The sequence below is a fragment of the Pteropus alecto genome, unplaced genomic scaffold, assembly GCF_000325575.1.
Source record: "Pteropus alecto unplaced genomic scaffold, ASM32557v1 scaffold68, whole genome shotgun sequence".
NCBI classification, from domain to species: domain Eukaryota; kingdom Metazoa; phylum Chordata; class Mammalia; order Chiroptera; family Pteropodidae; genus Pteropus; species Pteropus alecto.
Genome location: NW_006441386.1, coordinates 7,607,496 through 7,630,556, shown reverse-complemented (window position 1 = coordinate 7,630,556; position 23,061 = coordinate 7,607,496). Strand labels below are relative to the sequence as shown.

At 52.6% G+C, this 23,061-nt stretch overlaps 3 protein-coding genes across 4 annotated transcripts; 1 reads left to right on the top strand and 2 right to left on the bottom strand.

Annotated features, from left to right (window-relative positions):
- Positions 1–2,611: 2,611 nt before the first annotated feature.
- ALKBH4 (alkB homolog 4, lysine demethylase) lies at positions 2,612–6,495 on the bottom strand. Its single transcript, XM_015594585.1, has 3 exons — positions 6,487–6,495; positions 6,113–6,310; positions 2,612–3,199 (listed from the first exon to the last, which is right to left on the bottom strand). Exons 1-3 carry the CDS (start codon positions 6,493–6,495, stop codon positions 2,612–2,614), a joined length of 795 nt encoding a protein of 264 aa, XP_015450071.1.
- Positions 6,496–8,648: 2,153 nt separating this feature from the next.
- Positions 8,649–15,768, top strand: LRWD1 (leucine rich repeats and WD repeat domain containing 1). Of its 2 annotated transcripts, XM_006918576.3 has the most exons (15): positions 8,649–9,093; positions 9,563–9,797; positions 9,888–10,004; positions 10,455–10,595; positions 10,837–10,941; positions 11,199–11,321; positions 11,400–11,514; positions 11,756–11,865; positions 12,047–12,254; positions 12,779–12,851; positions 12,952–13,092; positions 14,793–14,884; positions 15,062–15,217; positions 15,301–15,413; positions 15,505–15,768. In XM_006918576.3, the coding sequence occupies exons 1-15, from the start codon at positions 8,657–8,659 to the stop codon at positions 15,643–15,645; spliced, it is 2,307 nt and encodes a 768-aa protein (XP_006918638.2). In that variant the 5' UTR covers positions 8,649–8,656; the 3' UTR covers positions 15,646–15,768. The 2 variants fall into 2 exon arrangements, with proteins under 2 accessions (XP_006918638.2, XP_006918639.2); XM_006918577.3 differs by lacking the exon at positions 10,455–10,595.
- A 291-nt stretch (positions 15,769–16,059) lies between these two features.
- Positions 16,060–19,953, bottom strand: POLR2J (RNA polymerase II subunit J). Its single transcript, XM_006918575.3, has 4 exons — positions 19,838–19,953; positions 18,570–18,659; positions 17,080–17,254; positions 16,060–16,294 (listed from the first exon to the last, which is right to left on the bottom strand). Exons 1-4 carry the CDS (start codon positions 19,888–19,890, stop codon positions 16,259–16,261), a joined length of 354 nt encoding a protein of 117 aa, XP_006918637.1. The 5' UTR covers positions 19,891–19,953; the 3' UTR covers positions 16,060–16,258.
- Positions 19,954–23,061: the final 3,108 nt, after the last annotated feature.

Sequence of the window (23,061 nt, the reverse complement as noted above, 5' to 3'; positions counted from 1 at the left end):
AACTTGTGAAGAAGCTCCCATGTATTCTGTTTTGTTACAGTTGCTAATTGCCTACTGAGGTAGAGGGCCCCTTCTAGGAAAGAATATTTGTCCTTTATTAATTTTCTGGCACTTCAACCCAGTCTCCTAGGAATTAGGTTGCAAAGCTGCTGGCACTACTATATGGAAAAGTTCTGCCAATATAGGGGGCCAGACTGGCACTGCAGCCCAGAGGGAGGACTCCACAGGCCTTGGGGACCCCAAAGGCCTGGGCTCAGTGTAGAGCTCCATTCCAGCAAACTGGCTCTGGCCCATTTTCCCAATGAGCCTAGCAAGCCTGCTGTGGCTGGGCCCACTTACTGACCAGCTGATCTGCTGAGAAGGCTGTCCTGATTTGGATGCTTCTAAAAGGTAGAGGGTTAGGGTTCAGAGAGCCCTGGGTGGGGCCCAGCAGGGCAAGGTGGGACAGGACTGAGCAAAGACCCTGAGGCAGGCCCATTTAGAACGTGCTGAATCCTCCCCAGTCTCCGCTGTCCCTGCAGGGTGCTAGGGACACGATACAGGTAGGTTCTGCGCAAGTCTCGGCAGAAATAACCCAAAGGGTGCTCCCTGGACTGAGCTCAGCCCCTTCCTGCCCCCATTGTCAGGGCCAGCATGGGCCTCACCGCCCTACCCTGCAAACAAATAACCAACCCCCAAGTTTCCTCAACATCTTTCCAAAACAGGGCAGGCTGAGGAATGTCAGCAGACTCCCCAACTTATTCTGGAAGAGGATGCTTCCGTATTAGTGTGTTCCCACAGGCTCCTGCCTTCTCCTACTCTGAGACCACCAAGCATTAGCACAGATGAAACTGTACAACAAATGTCTGGTGCTTAAGCATGCTGACTGCAGGCACAGCCACCTAAAATACGGGGCTAAACAGACGTCGTATCCTTCAGACTATGGCTGCTGGGACTAGCCCCTCAGAAACAGGGCAGTGGCTACAGTGGTGCCCAGAAGCATCCTGGAGGAAACACCCCAGCCTGGCCAGAGCCCAGCTAAATCCCAGTGAGTGGCATGGGCAGGTGGCACCTAGAGCCTCATGGTCTTCATGTAGTAACTTCAAGGACAAACTCAACTTGAGGTCACCAACTTTACCATGATGTGATGGAGCGTATCCTAATGTGAGTTCTGCGGGACTGTAGGAAGAGCCAACTGTCAAACAGCGAGCAAACACTGGGAGATTCCAAGGGAAAACAGGTTTCTCTGCTGAGTGACTCCCTAGCCTTAACAGATTTCTCTCTGGCACGTCTTGGGGTAGAACTTTTCCCAAAGTTCTGTTTCCAAGAGCCTTTTGTTGGTAGTGCATCTTGCAGCTTCTACCCAGGAGCAGGCTGCTCAAGGGCCCAGCCTGTCCAGGCAGAGGCTCCCCGCACGCCCTACGGAGCAGACCATCATGCCTGCTTGGCAGCCGGGCTTGCATCTGAGTGCTTGGTGTGAGGGGCCCAGAGTGGAGTCTATGAGGGCTTGTGTGGAGGTCACAACACCTGGGAAGAAGTCGCCCTCCGCCCTCCTGCTCTTAGTGAGCTGGTCCAGAGAGGAGCAGCCAAAGCATCTGGAAGATGCTCCATGCCCTCCAGCAGCTGGGTTCACTCAGCCACAGGAACCCAAGCAGTCTCTCCACTGGGTCTTCACAGGGTTCTCCAGTCTGAGCCAGTGGCTCAAGCAGCTGCAATGCCACTTCACGGGCAGTGCAGAGTGGCCATTGGCTCCTCCAACCTGCCAGCTCTCAGAAAGTTCCAAAGTGAATATGAAGACCAGTGCTGACCACTAAAGTTTCCAGGCTGTGCTGGGATCCTGGTCTTTCAAGTCTGGCTCCCAGCATGTCGCCAGTGAGCTGAATGTATTTTGTCAAATAAGCAGCAGGAAGGCTGGCCACAAAGACCCCAAGGAACACCGCCATCCCCTTCCATCTCAACGGCCTGCTCACCAGGCCTCAGGTGCACGGGGGCCAGCTATCCATCCAGGTAAGCCCCCCGCACGGCACCAGCACCTGAAGGTGAACCACCTGTGCTATTCTGGAAGCTGAAGACACTTTTCCCCCTACTTTTTAACACCATTACGGGGTATGGGGGTGGGAATACCAGACTTTCAAGGGATTTTCCTGTCCTCATCACATGCCGCACTCCAAGGGGTCAAGCATGACCCAAGCAGAGTCTGACTCTGAAATCTGAAACAATAATAACCGCGAATCTTCTACCAATCCCATTTTCCGATCCGATGTGCTACCCAATGGAGGGGCTGCAGGGCAGGGGATAGAGAAACCTCACTGAGAGAGATGGATAAAGGAGAAAATGGTTGTAAGTGGTGCCAATATTTTTTAAACTCAAATTATGCCACTGCCCTCAAATTGTGACAAATTAAATAACCCAAACAAGTGACCACAATGCAGGTCAAAGGGGACTGACCGGAGGCACATCCCCATCAAAACCAGTTCCGTGGCATCAGTGTGTCAGTCTTCTCTGAAAACCTAATAAGTTGGGAAGCAAGACCCTGTGCTGGGCTCCCTGCTTCAATCCTGGCAAAGGGTCAACTCTGGAGCTAGTGCCTCTGGCTAGGCCCAGTGCCAGCTCCTGTCTCCAAGGAGGCGGCTCACATGGGTCTCCCCTGAAAGGAGAGAGAGATTTGCAGGAGCTCCTGCCCCAGTTCTTGCTGCTTCCCACCAGGACAGAACTCAGCCGACAGCTCCCTGAAAGTGGCACACACACGGCGGGCCTCGATATGTCTTCGGTGGATGGCATGCTTCCACTGGTGCCGCGCGGCTCCACTGAGCACAAATAGAGAGCGACGGGGTAAAGGGATGGCCACCTCCACCTCCTGGCACAGGACAGACCTGCTGGGAGCCATCACACCTTCTACCAAGGCCTCTGGGAAGCCAGACGGGGCCAGGCAGAGCAGTAGGCTGCCAGGTGCCTCCCGGGACATGGACAGCACGGTGGGGGACAGAAGGTTGAGGCTCACCAGCCGCTCCCCCCACAGCCAGGTGTCATCTAGGTGGGGGTCAATGGCTGAGCCCCGTTCTGGGCAGTAGTCCAGGTTACACTGCTCTACGGGCCGGAAGTCCTCCAGGATGGGGTAGAGGCCCATTCTCCGCACCACCTCCCGGCTATAGCTGGGGAGGCCTTGGAAGCCAGTAGTCTTGAGCTTCTGTTTCCGAAAGTTGACTTTAGGGCCGTAGTCCTGAAGGATGAGGACAAAAAGGAAGTGGAGAAGTGTCTGAGTTTATAGAGATGGTACCACAGACTAGGTCTGAAGAATTCAATCACAGTGACCAAGAAAAGCAAAAATTTCTGACATCATGGGTCTGACATTCCAGAATAAGAGGCCAACACTATAGAGGTATAAATGAACAGCGTATATCAGATGGCAATAAATGCTAAAAAAGAAATAAAGTGAAAAGGGGGCATACAAAGTGTCAGGGGCTGTCTTAGCCCAGGTACCCCAGAAAGCAGAGCTAGAGACAAAAGGCTCATGTGCAGGCAGAGTATCCACAATATGATGCCAAGAAGTCGGGATCTTGGAAGAATGAGCAGAGAGGGAAGGCAGGCCAATCCAAGGCAGCATTATCAAGATGGGCACCACTGGGGTTCAGAACAAGGAAGAACAGTTACCAGATGACCCAGCAGTTCCACTCCTAATGCATACCCAAGAGAAGTGACAACACATATCCATACAGAAACCTGCACATGAATATTCATGGCAACATTATTCACAATGGCCAAAAAGCGGAAACAACCCAAGCAGTCACCAACAGATAAATGGATAAAACAAATGGTGGCATATCCAAACAATGGAATGTAACTGTCATAAAAAGCAATGAAGCACTGACACATGCTGCAAAGTGATGAACCCTGAAACATTATGCTAAGTGAAAGACAGCAGACACAAAAGATCATATATTATATAATCCCATTTACATGAAATGTCCAGAATAGGCAAATCCACAGAGAAAGTAGATTAGTGGTTGCCAGGGGACAGGGGAATAGAGAGTGACTGCTAATGAGTATGGGTTTCCTTTGGGGTAATGAAAATGTTCCAGAACTAGATAGAGGTAATCGTTGCACTACAATGTGAATATACTAAAAATCAAACCACTGAATTATACATTTTAAATGAGTGAATTTTATGGTATGCAGCTTCTTTCTAAAAACCAAACAACAACAAAAAATTTTAGGGAGGTGCCTTCTAGAATATGCCTCAGATTTGTGGTCTGAGGAATAGAAGGGGGGAGCATTTCTCTGCCAACCCTTGCCCTCACTGGTCCCCCCGCCCTTAGTGGAAGGGAGCTCCATCTGGTGGAATTGTCTTTCTCCTTCCAGGTTCTGCATATCTTGGAGTGCCTGGGAAAGCAGGCTCCTGCAGGCCAACCCTAGGTAATGGCAGGCAGAAAGCCTGAGATGGGAGTGCCGAGGGATGAGAAGCTGGAGCCTTTAAGGAACACTGAGGAAGCTGGTGTGACTGTGGGGGACATCAGAGAACAGGAGTGGAAACAAAGGTTTTGCTGGTAGCCAGTACAGGGCCTTCCAGGGCATTGTAAGGACTCTGTGTTTACGTTGAGATGGGAAGCCTGGAGAGCCTGTAATAGCAGTGACAGGATCTAACAGAACAGTGACATGATCTGGTGAGGCATCACTAGAGTCACTTGCCTACTGAAAACTGAAGAGGGGTGAGGGCTGGAAAGGTATGTTCTCAGATTCAGGATAGGTTTTGAAAGAAGAAAGTGCTGATAGTAATTACCAACAAGACAGAGAAATCTAGAGAGATCCACAGTTTGTAGACTGCACAGGTGGAAGATGGAATTTACTGAGACATGCACACTGCAGGGGGCGCTGGAGAGGGCAAAGAGCCAAAGCTCAGTTTAGGGTCTGAGAAATAGAGGTCTGGGCTGGAGATACAAATATGTGAGTCCCAAACACAGAGACGGTGTGCAGCGCTATGATTCCCTAACATCAGCAAGGGGGTGTCTGGAGCAGGAAGAGAAGAGGCTCAAAGACTGAGCCTGAGAACCCACCACTGGGTTTAGGACATGGAGGTCAGTGACGGAAGTGGTTTTTGAGTGGATTAAGGGGGAACAGGAGGAGAGGAATTGAAGTGAGAATCAACAACGCTTTTAAGGAATTCTGCTGCAGAAACGAGAGAGAGAGAGTTTACTGGTAGGCTGGTGGAAAAGATCCAGTCAAGACAAAATTCACTTTCGGGAGAGGGAAGTGGTGCTGAACAAGGTCTTCTGAGTGAAATGGGATGCATCCAGCAAACAGCGAGAGGGGGTATGGAGAGAAGCCCTGGAAACAGGCTAGAAGGGAACAGCACCTACCTAGGGCAGGCAGGTGTGCAGATGCGCCTGTTTGCTCAGAGAGGCAAGATCATGAGTGGAGAGTGAGGAGGGGAAAAGAGGTTAGAAGGAAGGCAGTTAAGCAGAGAAGGTCAATATGACCACTGGAGCAGGAAGGGCCCAGATTTGCCAGCAGGCTGTGTGTGAGCCCAAGGGAGGGGAGCTGTAACTGACCAGGGCTGTGGTAAAGCAGAAAGAGTAACGTGAAGGAGAAAAGGCAAGGGGGCACCCAAGGAAGTGACTGTAATAACTGGCCATCGTACAGGGAAAGGAAAGACGATGAGAGGGGAAGCAAAAGTGAAAAGGTGGCCAAATAGATGGCTCCCATGGGTCCTGGTAGGGGAAAGGATTGCTGGAGATGAAGAATAGATGGAGTGAACTAGACAAAGGACCAGGACTCAAGGCGAGCGGGCTATGATCCCTGACAAAGGGGTCTAGGACTTGGAGGCCTGAGGATACATGAAACTGATAAGCAAAGAACTTCAGCAGGGAAGGCATCTGGCAGCCTTCAAGAAACCCTTCCTGACAGTCACTAGCACTACCCAGCTGGAGCGAGGGCAGAAAGAGCTGAGATGTCATCTGCCTTAAGAGCCCTAGATCACCAGCATACTGTTGGGAAGGTGAGCAGGCCGAGCAGGCTGGGCATGCCCCTGGTATGGCTGCCAAGGAGGGTGCTGAGTGGGAGGTGAATGAAGGGGCCCTGCAGAGTGGCTGTCCTCTCTGATAGGCTGACCCCCATCCTTAGCTCTGGGCCAGCCTACCTGCTTCCTCCGTCCAGACTGTGAGAGCTTCCAGGGCTCACGGTCCATCAGCTGCACCATCTCTGTTTCTTCCTCTCGGGTCACGAAGTCCTCTAACAGTGTCACACCAGGGAAAGGGAAGGCCCAGCCTTCAAAGTCAGACTCTTCAGCCCCAACAGCCCAGCCAGTGTCCGAGTAGTAAATAAAACGGTGTGTTTTCTGAAAAAGAAAGATGGCGGTCCTGGAGCCCTTGGAGCCTGCCCTCCAGAAGCCTTCTTGGGAGCAGCCCCTGCCCAATAATTCGTTCTCCCCTGAAGCCACTTTGGAAGATAGCTGGAGTCTAAAAGGAGGTCGAATGCCTGCCTGGGGCTGCCTCCTGAGAAAGGTTCTCTCACTTTCCTCATCTGTAAAAAGGAAGAGCATCCGCATAACCATTTTTCATTTTCCATTTCATAGATGAGGTGACCAAGGCTCAGCAAAGTTAGCCGGAACCAGCTTGAGGCTGCACAACTGGGGACTAGCCTGTGAGTCCACACTGTTCCTGTATCGCTGCAGGGTATCTTCGGTCCTCCCCAGCCTTGTGAGGATTAAAAAAGGACAGGTATAAAAGCATCCAGCTCAGACCAGGAGTTTGAGAAATATGCTACCCCTAGAGCTGAGGCCCCAGAGCTGTCCAGGGGGTGAGCAGCACATGCTAGGAGGCCAAAAGGGAGAAGCCTTCTTCAGCCCAGGTGGGGACGTCTCTGGACCCTTCCCTCCTTTGTAGCAGCCAGAAGGTGCTGCCTGAATTTCCTTTCATAAAAGAGCAGAATTTGCAAGTCATCCACAAGGAGTGCCGGGCTAACAACTTCCTGCTGCAGTGCCTCTGGATTTGCCTCAGGTTTCTAGTGGACACCATACTCATCTTGGACCGCTCCCAGCCAGTGACCCAACATAGGCCCAGCCATTTCTGCACAACATGGGACTGTTGTGCAGAAAGACTACTAATGGGTAGTCTTTGCTCTGGAGCTCCCAGCTGGGTTGTCCATGACTTTGCCAGGGCCACTTGGCAGTCTGAGGTTCTTACTGACCAATTAATTCTGCTTCCTTCCCCTTTATGTTCCATAGGCATTGCTACCACCCCATCTTTGAACCACTGTGTCCTCTTGTCTCTCACACCTCACATGAGACATACTAAAAATGAGGAGTCATCCTGGACATTTTGCTCTTCCCTCAGCCATCAGGCTGGGAAGGTGCTACCCCCACAGTTCAGACCTTTGGCACTTGAAAAAAAATTTAAATTATAGTAAATTATATAACATGAAACTTATCATCTTAATAATCTTTTAAGTATACAGTTCAGTGTGTCATGTATATTCACCCTGTTGTGCAACCAATCTCCAGAACTTTTTCACCCTGCAAAATTAAAACTCCCCCTTTTCCTTTCCTCAGCCTCTGGCAAACACCGTTCTACTTTCTATCTCTATGACTTTGACTGTTCTAGGTATCTCATGTAAGTGCAATCACACATCATTTGTCCTTTTGTGACTGGCTTATTTCACTTAGCATAATGTCCTCAAACGTCATCCAGGTTGTAACGTGTCAGAATTTCCTTTCTCTTTAAGGCTAAATAGTATTCTACTGTATTTATGTACTGATTATCAATTTTTGCTTACAATAGACACCTGGGTTGCTTCTACCTTTTAGCTTTTGTAAATAATGCTGCTATGAACATGGGTGTGCAAATATCTCGAGACCCTGCTTGCAAACCTTTTGTGTATATCCCCAGAACTGCTAAATCATATGGTAATTCTACTTTTAATTTTCTAAGGAACCGTCACACTGTTTTCCACAGGATCTTTGCACTTAACCAGAGACACTGCAACAGCTTCTTCACTGGCTTCCCAGCCTTCATGCTTTGCTATCGGCTCCCAGGATTGTTCTAAAAATCACATGTAACTTCCTTTAACATCCTTCAGGAGCTCTCCATGGCCCTCAGGACAAGCCCAGCCTACCCAGTGGCCACACACAAGGTTCTCTGTAGTCAGGCCCCACTGACCTCAATTCCCTCACCTGAAGCATCCATCATCTACCTTCCAAGCACACGCCTCCACCCCGGGCGTTTACCCAAGGAGTTTCCCTAGAAGTAACGACCTTGCAACCAAATACGTCCAGACCCAGTTCAAAGGCTGAGTCCTTTTTTCGTTAATTAATTGGAATTAATTTCCTCCTCGCTCATTTCCGTCCTAGGCCTTCTGGGCACCTTTGCCCTGGTCTTCGGCCCCCTCTACTCTTTCCACTTCGTCTCCCCACAGGCCAGTAAAGCTCCCAGGCCCAGACTCGGGAGGCCTACGTGGAGGTTTGCTGTTAGACTCCCCCCAGGTCCCAGAGGTGAGCTGTGGTAGGGCTGCACCCACGTCCCGGCCCCTTCTCCATTCCAAACCCACTCCTCAAAGCCCGCATCTCCTCATCCCGCAACGTCCCCACCGCAAGGGCCCCTAATCATGGCCTATCTGGGCCTTAGTTTCCCCATATGAAGAATGGAGTTGTGGGCGCGCCCCCTCTCCCAGCCCTTACCTGTGGGGGATGCTGCCAGGGTGGGTCACCTCCGCGCTGCCGCTCGCAGATCAGACAGGTCCGAACGCCCTTACAACCACACTCTCGAAGGACCTCGGGAGCCGCCACCACCGCAGCCGCCATTGCTCCGTCCTGGAAGCCAGTGCGCAGGCGCAGGGCCGCGGGGATCTCTGGGAGTTGCAGTCCACCCGCTGGGCACGAGGTCCGCCGGGCCGCTTCCTTCCGGTCGTCGCCACCGAGGGGCTAGCGCGGCGCCACCTCCTGGGCTCTGCCGGCCGCGGGCACCAGCACAGGACGCCGGGAGTCTCGGGCTCAGCGGGACGCTGGTGTTGCCAGTACAGTCAGCGAGGGCTTCACTTTCTCGCCATGGGCCCTCTCTCGGCTCGGCTGCTCATGCAGCGGGGGCGACCCAAGAGCGACCGGCTGGGGAAGATCCGGAGCCTGGAGTAAGAGGCGGGTCGGGGGAAGACGGGCAGCTGGGAAGAGAGGCGAGGATTCTTGCCCGGCCCCGTTATCGCCCTGTCGTTGGGGCGGAATCTCTAATCACTCGAGCCAAACGCCGTCCTCTCTTCAGGAGGTGGGCCGTTGGGCCCCGAGTAGCCTTACCCCTGAAGCAGACCAGGGCTGCTAGGGACAGTCGTGCAGAAATAAAGTTGAGCAACCTGTTGATAATTACAGAGGGCCTGGGGAGCACAGAGGAGCACCCCCTAGAGGATCTTAAAAAGTATCCTGGAAGGGGCCAGCTACCCCGAGTTCTATAGTTACAAGATTTTTAAAAAGGAGGGTGCTAAGGAGAGGCTGTGCATGCACAAGAATTACCAGGTGGAAAAGCCTTTGGAGGCACCCTGGGCTGCCATAGTAGTGGCGGGGAGGTCTTCCGGTTCCCTGAGCCCTCCCTGTCTGCCCCTACCCCAGCCTGTCAGGGCTGAAGCTGCACTCAGAGCACTTGGACCCCAAGCTCCTGAGCCGCCTGAAGCAGCTGCAGGAGCTGGACCTCTCCAACAACCAACTGGAGACGCTGCCTGCCAACCTGGGCCTGTCCCACCTGCGCATTCTCCGCTGCGCCAATAACCAGCTGGGAGACGTCACTGCCTTCTGTCAGTTCCCACAGCTTGAGGAGCTTAGCCTGGAGGGCAACCCCTTCCTGACAGTAAGTGGGGGCACTCAGTGGCCCCATGCCCGGGGCTAGCATTCTGTTAGGCTCAAGCTCAGCAACCTTTGTTCATCCCTTGTCCCCCAGGTCAATGACAACCTGAAAGTCTCCTTTCTTCTGCCCAAGCTGCGTAAGGTCAATGGCAAGGATGCTTCCTCCACTTCCTCACAGGTGGAGAACCTGAACCGGGAGCTGACCAGCAGGGTAAGGAGGCTGGGAGATGTCTCTGGGGCTTGGGAGAAGTCAGGGACCTTGAAGAGAAAATGACAGACTTGGACATTTTGAGGACACTGAGGGGAGGTTACAGGGGGTCTCTGCCCTAACACCGAGTGGTCCTTAGCCCCTAGCCTGACATGTTGCTCTGAGCCTGGTTGTGGCGTTTGGCCTCTTGTCCTTTGGGGCACCTGCCCTCCACGTGTATAGGCAGGACCCAGAAGGGTAGGCTGAGACACTTTCATAGTAACTTTACTCTGGACCAGCTTCATCCTTCTGGGATTGTTGCTTGTCTGTGTTGCTTAGATTTTTGCAACCTACAGCTAGGAAGGCTGTGGTTCAGGGAGATTGAAATACCTATGGCCATGAGATTGGGAGGAGCATGGAGAGTCCAGAAGAGCTGGCGTGGGCTGGGCTTGGATTTGGTCCCTCTCGTGCCAGGTGACAGCTCACTGGGAGAAGTTCATGGCCTCACTGAGCCCTGAGGAGAAGGCTGAGAAGGCTCAGGCAGACTTTGTGAGGTCTGCCATCAGGGATGTCCGCTACGGCCCCGAGTCCCTCAGCGAGTTCACCCAGTGGCGGGTATGTCCTCACCCACTGTGCTGGGAGTCTGTTCTTCCAGCTCCTTGCTAACTCCCATGGCCCAAGCTGCCCTGGAGATCTCTGGCCATGAAGGGCTGTGGGGAGTGGAAAGGCAGCCCTATTGGCTAGAAAGGCCCTTTCCCAACTTGGAAAACACAAGTTCCCTCTGATTGGGTATCTGAGAAGGGGCTGGGGATCCCCAAGACTGTGCCCAGCTTCCTGATGACCTGCCCCCACCCAGGTGCAGATGATCTCTGAGGAGCTGGTGGCCTCTGGTGGGACCCAGGTGCATGAGGCAGACATCCCGGAGAGGTCCCCAAAAGCCACAGTTACCCAGGAGTCCAGGGTGAGTGTGGTTCCATGCAGCTTCCTAGACTCCGAGGGCCTGCTTAGGGAGGCTGCAGGGCAGCAGCGGTTCCTGGAAATGAGCTGAGGAGACAGCCTCTGATGCCCAAGCTAGTTCCCTCTGACCCAGAGTCAGTCTTTGCCTCCAGTACCCATGGGAGGGTTCGGTCCAGCCTGTGATGGGGAGGAAAGTGGCTTCAGGTAGATGAGCCCATGGTCACCAGGCCCTCAGCCTGTCCTTCCCAACCCCCCTCACAGGCCAGCTCAGTGGCCTTGAAACGGCCAGATGACATCCCACTCAACCTCTCTCCCAAAAAGCGGGTGTGCACCTCTCCGTTGGCCCAGGTGGAGGGCAGCCCTGTGGCCTCTGATAGCAGCCAGGTAAGCCAGCAAGGTGGCAGGGAGCATGAGGCTGGGAGTAAGGGTTAGGGCAGCTGTGACCTCCTTTTTCCCCCACAGCCTGCCCTGAAGCTGGAGCCCCTGCACTTCCTGCAATGCCACAGCAAGAACAACAGCCCTCAGGACTTGGAGACCCAGCTCTGGGCCTGTGCCTTCGAGCCAGCCTGGGAGGAGGGTATATTATATCCTTGGTGGGCCAGCAGGACTAGGGCAAAGGCTACAAGGAACCAGCAGAACAAACTTTCTGGTGGGGGCGGGGTAGAGGAGTGGAGATGCCACCGGTTGGGGGCTGCGTAGATGGATGCAGAATTTGGGAGGGGCAGAGAGCTTTAAAATGTCATCAAGGCCAGGAGGAGGAGAACTGCAGGGGGGAACTTTACAGAAAATGTTTTTACTAGACTGACCTCTCAAAACAGGGCATGCAGGGGCCACGTCTCAGACTGTGGCCACATGTGGCGGGGAGGCCGTGTGTGTGATAGACTGCCAGACTGGCATCGTACTGCACAAGTACAAGACACCTGGCGAGGTGAGTGCCAGGGCCCTGCTCATGCAGGGCAGTGGGCAGAGCCTTGGCTAATGGGGGCAGGAGTGCCACCTACTCACCAGGTAACCTTTTTCTTTGATGCTGGGCCTCAGTTTCCCAGGCTTGATCGTGCATGCATATGCACACACAGCCCCTCAGTGACTGTTCCACCCCCTGCCCCCAGGAATTCTTCTCAGTGGCCTGGACAGCCCTGACAGTGGTTACGCAGGCAGGCCACAAGAAGCGCTGGAGCGTGCTGGCAGCTGCAGGCCTGCGAGGTCAGGTCCGGCTACTACACGTGCGTGCTGGCTTCTGCTGCGGGGTCATCCGTGCCCACAAGAGGGCCATTGCCACCCTCTGCTTCAGTCCCACCCACGAGACCCACCTTTTCAGTAAGACTCTCTCCCCACACTCCCAGGGCTCCCCCAGCACCCCTTTCCTGCATCCCAGTGCCTCAGCGCTCCCTCCCTGGGATGGTAGGGGGATCCTATTGCTGGCCACCTCACTCTAGGCAGCTGATGTTAGCTCTGGCCATGGTAGAAGCAATGTGGCTTTGTAGACAACTGACCAGGCTTCAGTTCAGATCATGGCTTTTCCCCTAACCTGCTCTGTGGCCTTGGAGCTTTTGACAACTTGGGCCACTCTGTCTGTGACCTGGGTGGATACCCATGGCCCTCCAGGTATGGTGAGCACAACAGGGATGATACGTGAGCAGAGGCCTGTGAAAGATGACTGCCTAGTGTGGCATACATTAGGTTAGAGTAAGATTGTAAGTCCTGAAGTCTCCCACCAATAGCCTTCCTTCCCTGCTTCAGAGGGGCCGGCCTTGGGACCACGGTCTCAGCCTGGGTTGCAGATTGCAGGAGGGAGCAGGGCCTCCTTAGAGCCACTTCTCCCTTTCCCATTCCTTCCTCAGCGGCCTCCTATGACAAGCGGATCATCCTCTGGGACATCGGGGTGCCTAACCACGATTATGAATTCCAGGCCAGGTGATGCTTTGTGGCAGGGCTGGGGTAGGTAGGGCTGGCTACCAGGGTGGGCAGACACCTGGGCCCATTGCCTCATATTCTCCCTCTCATACGCTGGCAGCCAGCTCCTCACACTCGATACCACCTCTACCCCACTGCGTGTCTGCCCAGTTGCCTCTTGCCCAGATGCCTATCTGCTGGCTGGCTGTGAGAGTGGCTGCTGCTGCTGGGATGTGCGGCTAGACCAGCCTCAGAAAAGGAGGTAAGGCCAGATGGGTATGCCTTGAAAGCCAAGCCTTACAGCTAGGCATCTGCCAGTCTAATGTCTGACCCCAGGCACACCCACGGGTGGTGGTGCCCAAACCATGCACGCTGCTCTGGACAGCCACAAAGGGTGTTTTCAGGGGCCTCCTCACAGAGCTGGCCTGTCCCCACCTTCTGTTAGTCTCTCGAGAAAAGGCCCCTTTGACCTGTTCTTTTGCTGGTGTTTGTATGTGGGACTTGGGCTGGGTCATTTCCCCCCATGGGCTCTGATCACCTCACCTTCAACCTGGGGCTTCACTACCACCCAGCTCTTGCCACTCACCAGCACTGGGACCTTCTTGTCATAGCATAATTTCTTCATCTGTACAGTTGGGACAGTGACTTGCATACCAGTGCTAATAGAGGGCAAGGAGGATGGTGTCTGGGCAAGGATGAGGCCCTGGAAGGCCAGGTTGAGGCTTGTGGCTCATCCATTCCACCTGGAAGGCCTGAGAGAGTGCTCAGCATGGAGTTCCTGCCCTCTTGGGGCCCACAAGCTTAGTGAGAGATAGGCATTAAACAAAGGTAACCCCACGAAGTGTGATGTCAGCTATGAAGGAAAGAGAATAAGGTACTTCGAGAGGGGAACAGGAAGGCCAAGAGGACTCCAGGGAGGTGACCAGTGACAGATGGATAGGTTCTCAGGCTCGTGCTCTCCTACAAGGGATTCAGGCAGGCAGAGGCAGTGAAGGTCTACACACAGAGGAACAGCATGTTCAAAGGGCCAGAACTGGGGAGAGCTGTCTAGGGAGGTCTGATCATGGCTTGTTGGGGCCCACAAGCTTAGTAGATGAGGTGTCAATGGTACAAGATGAGGTGTCATACCTTGGGCCAAGGTATGCTGCCTTTGTTGCCCACAGTTAGGATTTTGAATTTTACTCTAAGTGCAATGAATAGCCTGGGAAGATTTTTAGGGTGGGTAGCAGGAGTGAAGCAGCTGTTATGTGGAGGGAAGTAGTAGAAGCCTCAGCAGACTGTGGTAGTTGTTCAGCCAAGTATTGTTGGTGGCCCTGTGCCACACCTGGGAGTCAAGCCCTGGGCCTGCCTCCTCCCCGCCCCTTCCACTCATATCTCCCCAAGTCTTGTGGCATCTCCCCCACATCTGAGATGTGTTTGCCTCTCCTTGCAGTTGGTACTTGACTGGTTTTCTTGCTCTAAGCAGCCTCTCCAGGACTCTGGGCAGCCGATGGGCACTTTCCAAGCTCCTGTGACCCTACACACACCCTCAGCTTGTAAACATTCAGCAGTCACTCCCCATTGTCCTCAGGGTCACAGTAAGCCGCTCTCCAGTCTCTCCCTTCTCAGGCCCCCAGTGTTCAGCCCGAAACACCTGCCCCACTTAGATGGCTGGTCACTTCCTGCTCCTTTTAGTCCCGGAGGCTCTGCTTCCTGGGCACACCATCCCGCTTCCTGGAAGAACCAACCCCTCATGCTTCTGATTCCCACCACCTGTGAATTAGTACACAGGTGCTGGCTCCCTCTTCCAGGGCAAAGCTCAAACCCCTCCAGGGCCCAGAAAAGATGTCTGGGTTGTGGCTTCTGATCTCTACATAGGGCAAGGCCCACAATAGGTGCCCAGTGAATGGTCCCCATTAAATGAATGAGAAGCTCTTTGTATATGCAAGGAATAGCTGACCAGCATCTTTTGTGGCTCCACAGGGTGTGTGAGGTGGAGTTTGTCTTCTCCGAGGGCTCTGAGGTATCCGGCCGGAGAGTGGATGGGCTGGCGTTTGTGAATGAGGATGTTGTGGGTGAGTAAACCCAGCTCAGGACTCTCTGGCCTCCTGAGATTCAGATGGGCCCTGGTAAGGCTTTCATGAGTGTTTCTCCCTGGGCTGTGTTGAGAGCTTCTGAGGGGTCCCCATTGTGAAATAAGAAATGCCTTAATAGGGGCCCCCGCAGGCACAGTTCTCTCCTCTCCCCCACAGCCTCCAAGGGGAATAGCTTCGGTACCATTTGCCTGTGGAGCTGGAGCCAGACGTGGGTAGGCCGAGGCAGTCAGTCCACGGTGGCAGTGGTGGTCCTGGCTCGGCTCCAGTGGTCACCCACCGAGTTGGCCTACTTCTCACTCAGCACCTGTCCTGGTGAGCCCACCTCACACCCTATCCTACTCTCTACCTCCTAAAGCTCTGCCCCACCTTAGATTCCAGTCTCTGTGTCCTGGCAGATAAGGGGATTGTGCTCTGTGGGGACGAGGAGGGCAACGTGTGGATCTACGATGTCAGGCACATCTTGATGCAGCAGCCTCCACTGCCAGCAGCCCTGCAGGCCCCCACGCAGGTATGCACAGCTCTCTCTTCTCCCCGCTGCTGGGGACTGGTGCAGCGCGAGGAACCCAGGAAGGAGCCCAGCTCTCCTCTCTTCCCACCAGATCCTTAAGTGGCCCCAGCCTCGAGCCCTCGGCCAGACAGTGACCAAGACCATGGTGAACACAGTGGTGGCCAACCCTACCTTTACCTACCTCACTGCTCTGACAGATTCCAACATTGTAGCGATCTGGAAGAGACACTAGCCTCGAGCAGCTCCTGCCTCTATTGCAAAGTACCAGGGACTCGACTTAACTTATTCAACTTTGGGGCTAATAATGGAGATCTTTCTATAAGTAAATATTTTTATTAAAGTCTCTACTATTTAAGAGTAGCCTGGGAGAGCTGTTTGTGGGCCCCATCTGGTGTTTCAACTTTGAATAAGACAAGCTGACCTGGCAGCTGAGACTTCCAAAGCAGAGACTCATGGAAGTACATGGGTTTTCAGTTTTTCTCTGCTCAAGACTGCCTCCCAGATGAGTTTGTTCCTGCTACCCTCTCAGACAGAAATCTGGGTCTCTGGGACATTCCACTCTGAAATGTGGCCCCAAGACAGATCATCTACCTCCACTGAGCCTGACAATCCATTTGCTGTGAAGTCACCTCTGCTTCAGCTCATATCCAGGTCTTTTCCTTCCATACTTTATTAGGAAGATGAAAGAATCTATGTACAGGACACACCAATGTCAAGGGTGAGGAGCTCCCTGGGATATCTCCAAGGAGGCCCTTAGCTGAGAGAAGCTGCTCTCCTCCATTTGGTACTTGGAGAAGGGCCCAGTGCAGGGTAGGAGCTGGCTAAGCAAGACTCATTCCAGCCCATTATTCAATTCCTTCTTGCTTGTCCTTGATGGCCACCTGAGAGAGAGGAAGAATGCAAGTACACTTAGCTGGAATGGACAGGTGAAACTGTTGGAAACTCAGCCCCAACATCCCTGACCAAGGTTTGCCAGAAAATTGCTGCCATGTTCTAGAGCACAGCCATGAACTAAACAGAAGCAGCGAACCAGGCCCTGAACAGCTCTAAGGAACTGGGCAGCCAGCAACCCAAGGGACCCTCTGAGCCAGCCCCACCCACTCCATCATTTGCACACACATCCTGCTGCCTGGAGTAGGTGTCAGGTGGAGCAGAGGTGCTTCCTGGTGAGTATATGACAAATGTTGAAATCTGAAAGGCTGTGAATCTTTCCCACTCTAAATTATCGAGACTGAGGCCCCCTGTCTGGACAGGTGTGACCCCACCCTAGAATGAGCTGCCCCCTAGACAAATGCCCTAGAAGCAGCCAGGCCTTCCAAACCACAAAGCAGCCAGCATCAGAGAAGAAACTTGGAGGAGCAGCACCAAGGGGGCAGTAGGCCCCCTGCTTCCATGGGGACCACAAGAGTGCACAGAGATACTGGAGCACTAGGTAAGGTTCCCACCCATGGATGCAGACAGCAGGCCCCAGTCTTCAATTCCATAACTCCTTACCCATGCTTCCTGGAAGGTAGAAGTTCCTGCTCTGTCATCACCTCTGCCCCTCTATCCCAAGTAAATCAGAGGAAACAACCAGGGGTTGTCTTAGGTATGAGAACACCGCAGCTCTGAGCAAACAAGCTGGTGTCCAGACCAACCCTCTTCCCCTGTATGTCCAGCTCCTCACCCGGAATCGCTCTTCCAGCAGGGAGAGCTCGCTGATGAGGTCTGTGATGGCATTGGTGAAGGCCTCCTGGGGACTGTAGTCTGGTGTGGTCTGCACACGGATGATGATCTTGTGCTCCAAAGGGTGGGGAACTTTGTAGCCAGCAAACAGCACCTGTGGATCCTTCAACAGCTGTCTGAGATACGGGAATAAGCAGTGTGAGGGAGGCTGAAATTCGTGCCTTGACGCTTACCAGGCCTTTTAGCCAAGGGATCTTCCCATTGGGTTGAGGCCTGTAAGCACATGCAGCTGGGGGCTGATGCCAGATGGTTCCCTGCTCTTGATTTTTATTTGTTCCCCTCTCCAGAAAAATCAAGTAAAACAGTTTGGGGAAGATATACCATATGGGGACTCCTCCCCCACACAACCCTGCATCCATGAGGTGGTAAACACGGTTTCTGGTAACCTCTTCCCTCGGGGGATGTGAGGGACCCTGCAATGCCCCCAAAGAAACCTCCCTAGGTAGTAAAAATCCAGCCAATGTTTGGTAAACCAGAACACAAAAGCCCCATTACCAGTCCCAAAAGAGCATCTAGCACAGCAAATGCAGCAGGGGCAGAAGGCCCCAGGCTCTCAGCAGTTACCAAAAAGAAATGGAAGTCCTTTGGGCATGGACTGACAGCTGCTGTCCACACCCATTCGGTCCTGTTCTATGAGGCTGTGGTGAAGTGAAGCCTGCATTGTTCGCTGGGCACACGAGGGTTTTCTCCAGGGCAGCTCTGTCAAGTGTGAGCACCAAGAGGGAGATCCCTTGCATAGGTGGGGACAATGGGCTCACACAGCAGAGGGGCAGCAGGGCCCCAAAAGAGCCTGAGTGCACCACAGGCTTGGCACAGCGTGGGAATCATCCAGACAAAAAGTGGGCAATCCCATCCCCTACTTTCACCAAGAGACCAGTCAGGCTTCTGCTCACAGTCTGAAACACAAACTCGGGAAAGGCTTCACTAAAGTCTCTGGGCCAGAGCCTCAGTCACACCACTGACCAGGACTTCAACGGTATAAACAAACACCCTCCAACCAATATCGACTACCCACAAGGGATACCAGATAACCACTGAGACCCTCTCTCACCCCTTCCCCTTATTCTACTGTTAGGATCTCTGGCACATACATCTTAGAATGCCAGGGGTCAATGAGATCATTGTCACAAATAGGGGTGGAGTGGGTGGGAGCTAACTCTTCATGCTCCTTAGCATAAAAACAAGTATGTCTACTTTTCTGTGGCTTCCTGCTCATTCACTTACTTTAGTCAAATAAGCTAGTACAATGTGGCTATGTGAACAGATATGGGTCAGTGTCATTTTGAAGAAAAGGCACTGGAATGTGTAAACTGCCCAAGCAAGCAACCAGAACTTCTTGTAGCTCAGAGAAACTTAAAATCTGAAACTTGTGCTTTGCTTCAAAGAGCCCCATTAAACATAGCCCCTGGGAGCCTTTGACTTGGAACTTACGATTTAATAATGTTTCCTAGCGTATGATCTTCTTTGTTGATGGTGAACAAACAAGCATTGGGTACCTTTGTGTCCTTGTTAATAGTGATCCTAGGAAGAGGCAGAGACAAGAGATGAGGGATAGGGGCTCCCCTCCTCCCCCGAGTCTAAACCTTACCCTTCAAGGCAGGCTCAAGTCCCATCCCCTCCCGAAAGCCTTTCTCAGTCTCTTCATCCCATAAAGACCTCTCTGAATCAGCAGCAGTGTGTCTAGTCCCAGACCCCAGTTACGCCCTGATTCTGTAGGACCCTTACTCTGGATTGCTCCTTTTTCCCAAAGTAGTTTCTCAACCTTGCCACCATTGACATTTTAGGTTGAAGAATTTTTGGTAGGGAATTTTTTGTAGATATTCTGCTAATATCTACATTGTAGGATATTAGCAGAATTCCTTGCTTCTATCCACTAGATGCCAGTAGCACCCCTTTTATGACAATGAAAAGTCTGCAGACATTGCAAGTTCCCAGGAGGCAAAATGGTCCCCAGATGAAAACCACTGCTCTCAACGGAGGCTGAAGTGGCTGACAAGGGCTAGGCCACAGAGCCTTGCATATCAAGCTGTTATGAGAAGGAAATGCCAATGTTTAAGAGGGTCTTCTATGTGCTGAGTCTTGGGCTAAGCACTTTACATAACTTATTTACTCTCCCCTTTAATACAGTAATATGCCCATTTTCCAGATGAGAAAAGTGGGCCTCAGGCAGATTAACTTACCTGCCCAAACATACAGTCTTTAAGTGGGGAGCACAAAAGCCAAGCCCAGCAGGCTGTCTGACCACTAGACTACATTTTGCTTCTCCCTGCATGCAATGAGGAGTCACTGAAGGTTTTACCCAGGCGAATGAGTCTAAGAGCCATCGCTCTGGCTTCAGCAAGGGGGACACAGGTGGCAGGCCAGGAGACGAGCGAGGAGGCTGCCAGATCCCAGAAGAAAAGGACTTTGGAGCCAGGCATTCTGGATTGTAATACAGACCCACCACTTGCTTTATGCCTGGGGAATTACTTAACCTCTTTGAGCCTCAGTTTCCTCATCTGCAAAGGGGAAAGTCACCACCGCTTGGCTGGCCTATCAAGTTTGGCAGAGACAGGCGCGAAGGGTTTTGCGAGCGGACGCTCAAGCCAAAACTAATTCGGTCTTGCCGGCAGAGGGGGGCAGAAGCCCCAAAAGCTGCAGGGGCTGACGACCCGCGACACTCAGCCCGACTCTCTGCCACTTCGGCTGGCTCCACTTACTTCTTCTCGCCTTCGAACAGCAAGAACGACTCGAAAGCGGGAGGAGCATTCATCTTAGCGCCGCAGCCGCCTCCAAAGTCGCAGCTGCAGCTACTACCGCTTCCTAAGCGCTTCCGGGTTAGCCAGAGGTGCCAAACCCCCGAGGACCGGTTCATTGCCCTCTACCGGACAGGAGGATCTCGTGCAGGCGAGAGAACCCGCGGTAGGAACAGGAGGATGGCTGGTAGCTCTGCGCATGCCGGAAGGTCCCTTTATGGGTTCACCTGTGGCTGCGCTTTGGCCTATGCTCAGAGAGGTGAGAGCTACTCTGTGCATACTGAGAGATATCTTCGTCCAAGCTAAGCGGCAACCCTGAACTCTCCCTGTCTCCATTCCTCATGTCCCTTGATCCCTCCTTGGAAATGTGCCCTTGGTGTACACAACGGGCCTCTGGAGAATGGAGCTCTGGTATGGGTAGGTGTGGCTGGCGGAGCCGGAGGAAGCCTCATGGGATCCTGGGCGTCCATTCCTTGAGCCAGACAGCCGTGTATAGATAACGCCCTGCCACGGCTGCCTGGGCGGATTGCTACAAGACTCCTGGCTGTGTTGTCACTGGTTTGCCAAGTGGGTCTGTGGCCTACTGAGCTTGTTGGGGGGCAATCGGGGGAGAAGGCAGGTGTATACAGGTGTGAGAAGAGCTGGGAGGGATAAGTGTATCACTCCCTGTTTTGGTTGATATTCTGCAGACTACAGCATAGTATTAAAGCCCTACCTGAGCTATATAAAGCAGCAGGGACTGGGGGCTCAGATTAGCTACTGTAGCCCTAACAGCTTCCCAGCTGTTTCTCTAGGTCTGGGCAGCAGATGAGCCCCCAAGGAGATCTGGAGCTTCCACTACCATTTCTTGGGAAGGGCCACTTCCTACTTGAGCCTTGAGCCTGGAGGTGAGGAATTGTTTCACTGGAGACACACACCAACCTTGACACTCCAAGCCAAGCGGTGGGAGCCTCTTTAACTGGTGAGGAATAGAAAGCAATGAGGGTAATGATGCCCCACCCTCCTGGGTCATCCTGGAAATGTTTGGGCCAAGGATACCACCATTGCCAGGATTGCAGGGGCCTGGAGAGGCTAAGGCTGGCCACCCTTAGCTGGACTAGGGAAAGGGTGGGAGAAAAGTTTTACCCAGCCCGGGCTTCACTTTCCTTGCCACTGTGGAAATCTGTCCTCTCTTGGGGACCAGAGTCACACTAGCCCTTTGATTTCCAGACCAACATGATATTCTGGGTTCCAGAAGTTCCAGCCCCCAAAAGTCTTCAGAACCTTGATTTTAGTGTACCTCAAGAGGAGGCCAAGTGACCATTCCCATCTTCTGATAAAATAGGCTGCCTGGCACAACTGTTAAAGGGGCTCCTGGGACATGGGTGTGAAGAAACATCCAACCTTGGAAATAGGTGAAGGGGAGTGTGGCATGTTCTGTGTCATACTGGCGTGCTGTTGAACAGGCCTGACCAAAGCTTATTTAATTATCTAGGGCAGAGGTTGTCAAACTAAAATGGCTTGTGGACCAAATCAAGCTTGCCATCTGTTTTTGTAGTTTTATTGGAATAAACCAAGCCCATGTGTTTACTACTTGTGGCTACTTTTGGGCCCTGAGATTAACTGTGACCAAAACTTGCATGCCTGGACCTTTACAGAAAAAGTTTGCCAATCCCTAATCTAGAGAGTGGACCTCTGTTTGACTTGGATATTTATTATTCGATCAGAACCTAGACACTGACGTTACTTATGAACTTGTATGTTTCTATTCCATAGAGAAGAAAACTCTGTTTCCCAGTTTTGTATCTAACATCACAATCTTATTCTACCATTCTTTTCTCAGAATGCTTACGAATATGTATTTTCTCAAAATGCTCTACGAACCAGCTTTGCCACTCATTTCTTCCTGGATGTGTAATAAATCTTTAATTCATGTTTCTTCTATATTTGTATGTCATTTTTTTACATATCTGAAAATTATATTTTGATAGGAATTTCCAAAAGGAAGTTGGGAATTTGCCTGGATTTCCTACAAGACAGGCCCAGAGGATAAAAGATGCACATACCATGTGATCTGGACCCGCTCAACATTTCCCAGGGTTTTGGGCTGCAGGCCTCTGAGGGTCCAGTCAGACACTCAAGATTTCTGGGAGATCTTCCCTAGGTTCTGGGTGAATAACAGGCAATCCCAGGGTGGGGAGTGGGGGTGTTGGTGAAAAGTGTGACCCTTGGCACCTTCCTGTGCCATGGGAAGGCAGGAGTCTCTTCTGTCCTTTTTTTTCCCAAGTGGCTTCCAAAAAGAATGTGGCCATCTGGGGCTGTAGGCAGCTCTACTCAGAGCCTGAGAGAATTTGGGAAGGGGGATACATGAGCAGTGGAGCATTTATTCATTCTAACTCCCCTCTGGCTGCAGTAGCCACATCCACACCAGGATCTACTAGCGGGTGGGGGCGGTGGGGGTGGTGAGTATCACCAGTGGATGGTTGTGTGTGCAGTTAAAATCCGGAATTCTACTTGTTGCAGTCTCAACAAGTGCACATCTTTTTCCCCTTCACTCTGCACTAGGGCTCAGGAAACCCTGGGGCATAATTCCTGACCATGATGTCCTTGAAACCCAAGAAGACCCGACAATGTGTGAGGTTCTAAGGAATGAGCCAGACAACCAGGTGTTGGTGATGGGGGAGGGGTGGAGAGGGCTCAGCCACCCCTGGACCCAACTCTGGGTCAGGAAGGGAGGTGGGGCGCCTAGCCCTGCAAAGAGGCTCATGAGGCCCATAGGATGGTAGCATCACCAAGAGATGATTACCAATCAAGGGGATGGGCAGGTGAGCTGCTTGTTGGAGGACACTGCCAAGTGTGGCCAAGAGAAAAGGTCAACATGGTCCCAAAAGCCATAAGGTAGAGGGAAGGGGACAACCCCTTGTTCCTTCATCTCCCCTTTGCTTTCTCTACCATCCCTCAAAGAACCCACTATGCAGCCTGCCCAGGTAGCCCTGCCCCAGGACCTGGCTGATCAGCTGGGTCAAGTGTCCTGCCTGTTACCTGGGCCCTTGGGGATTGTCCTAGGCCTAGGATCCACAGGCAAGGCTCCGAGCTTAGATGAATGAGACTTCAAGAATGTGCTGGAAGCCCCTGCCCCTCCCCTCTCTTGTTAATTATATTGAAGGTTACTGTGTACCTAGAGATGGACTGGGATGAGGGTGGGAGGT

Bases quoted from the DNA above. Each gene is read 5' to 3' on its own strand.
- LRWD1 (XM_006918576.3), top strand. From the start codon at position 8,657: ATGCTGCCAGGGTGGGTCACCTCCGCGCTGCCGCTCGCAGATCAGACA. The intron at 10,596-10,836 runs GTATGTCCTCAC...GCCCCCACCCAG, and splicing joins GCGAGTTCACCCAGTGGCGG to GTGCAGATGATCTCTGAGGA. The intron at 11,866-12,046 runs GTGAGTGCCAGG...CCCTGCCCCCAG, and splicing joins AGTACAAGACACCTGGCGAG to GAATTCTTCTCAGTGGCCTG.
- ALKBH4 (XM_015594585.1), bottom strand. The intron at 3,200-6,112 runs GTAGGCTGGCCC...CTCATCCTTCAG, and splicing joins AGTCTGGACGGAGGAAGCAG to GACTACGGCCCTAAAGTCAA.
- POLR2J (XM_006918575.3), bottom strand. From the start codon at position 19,890: ATGAATGCTCCTCCCGCTTTCGAGTCGTTCTTGCTGTTCGAAGGCGAG. The intron at 18,660-19,837 runs GTAAGTGGAGCC...GCCTCTTCCTAG, and splicing joins CTGTTCGAAGGCGAGAAGAA to GATCACTATTAACAAGGACA. The intron at 16,295-17,079 runs GTGAGGAGCTGG...CCTCTCTCTCAG, and splicing joins TGCTGGAAGAGCGATTCCGG to GTGGCCATCAAGGACAAGCA.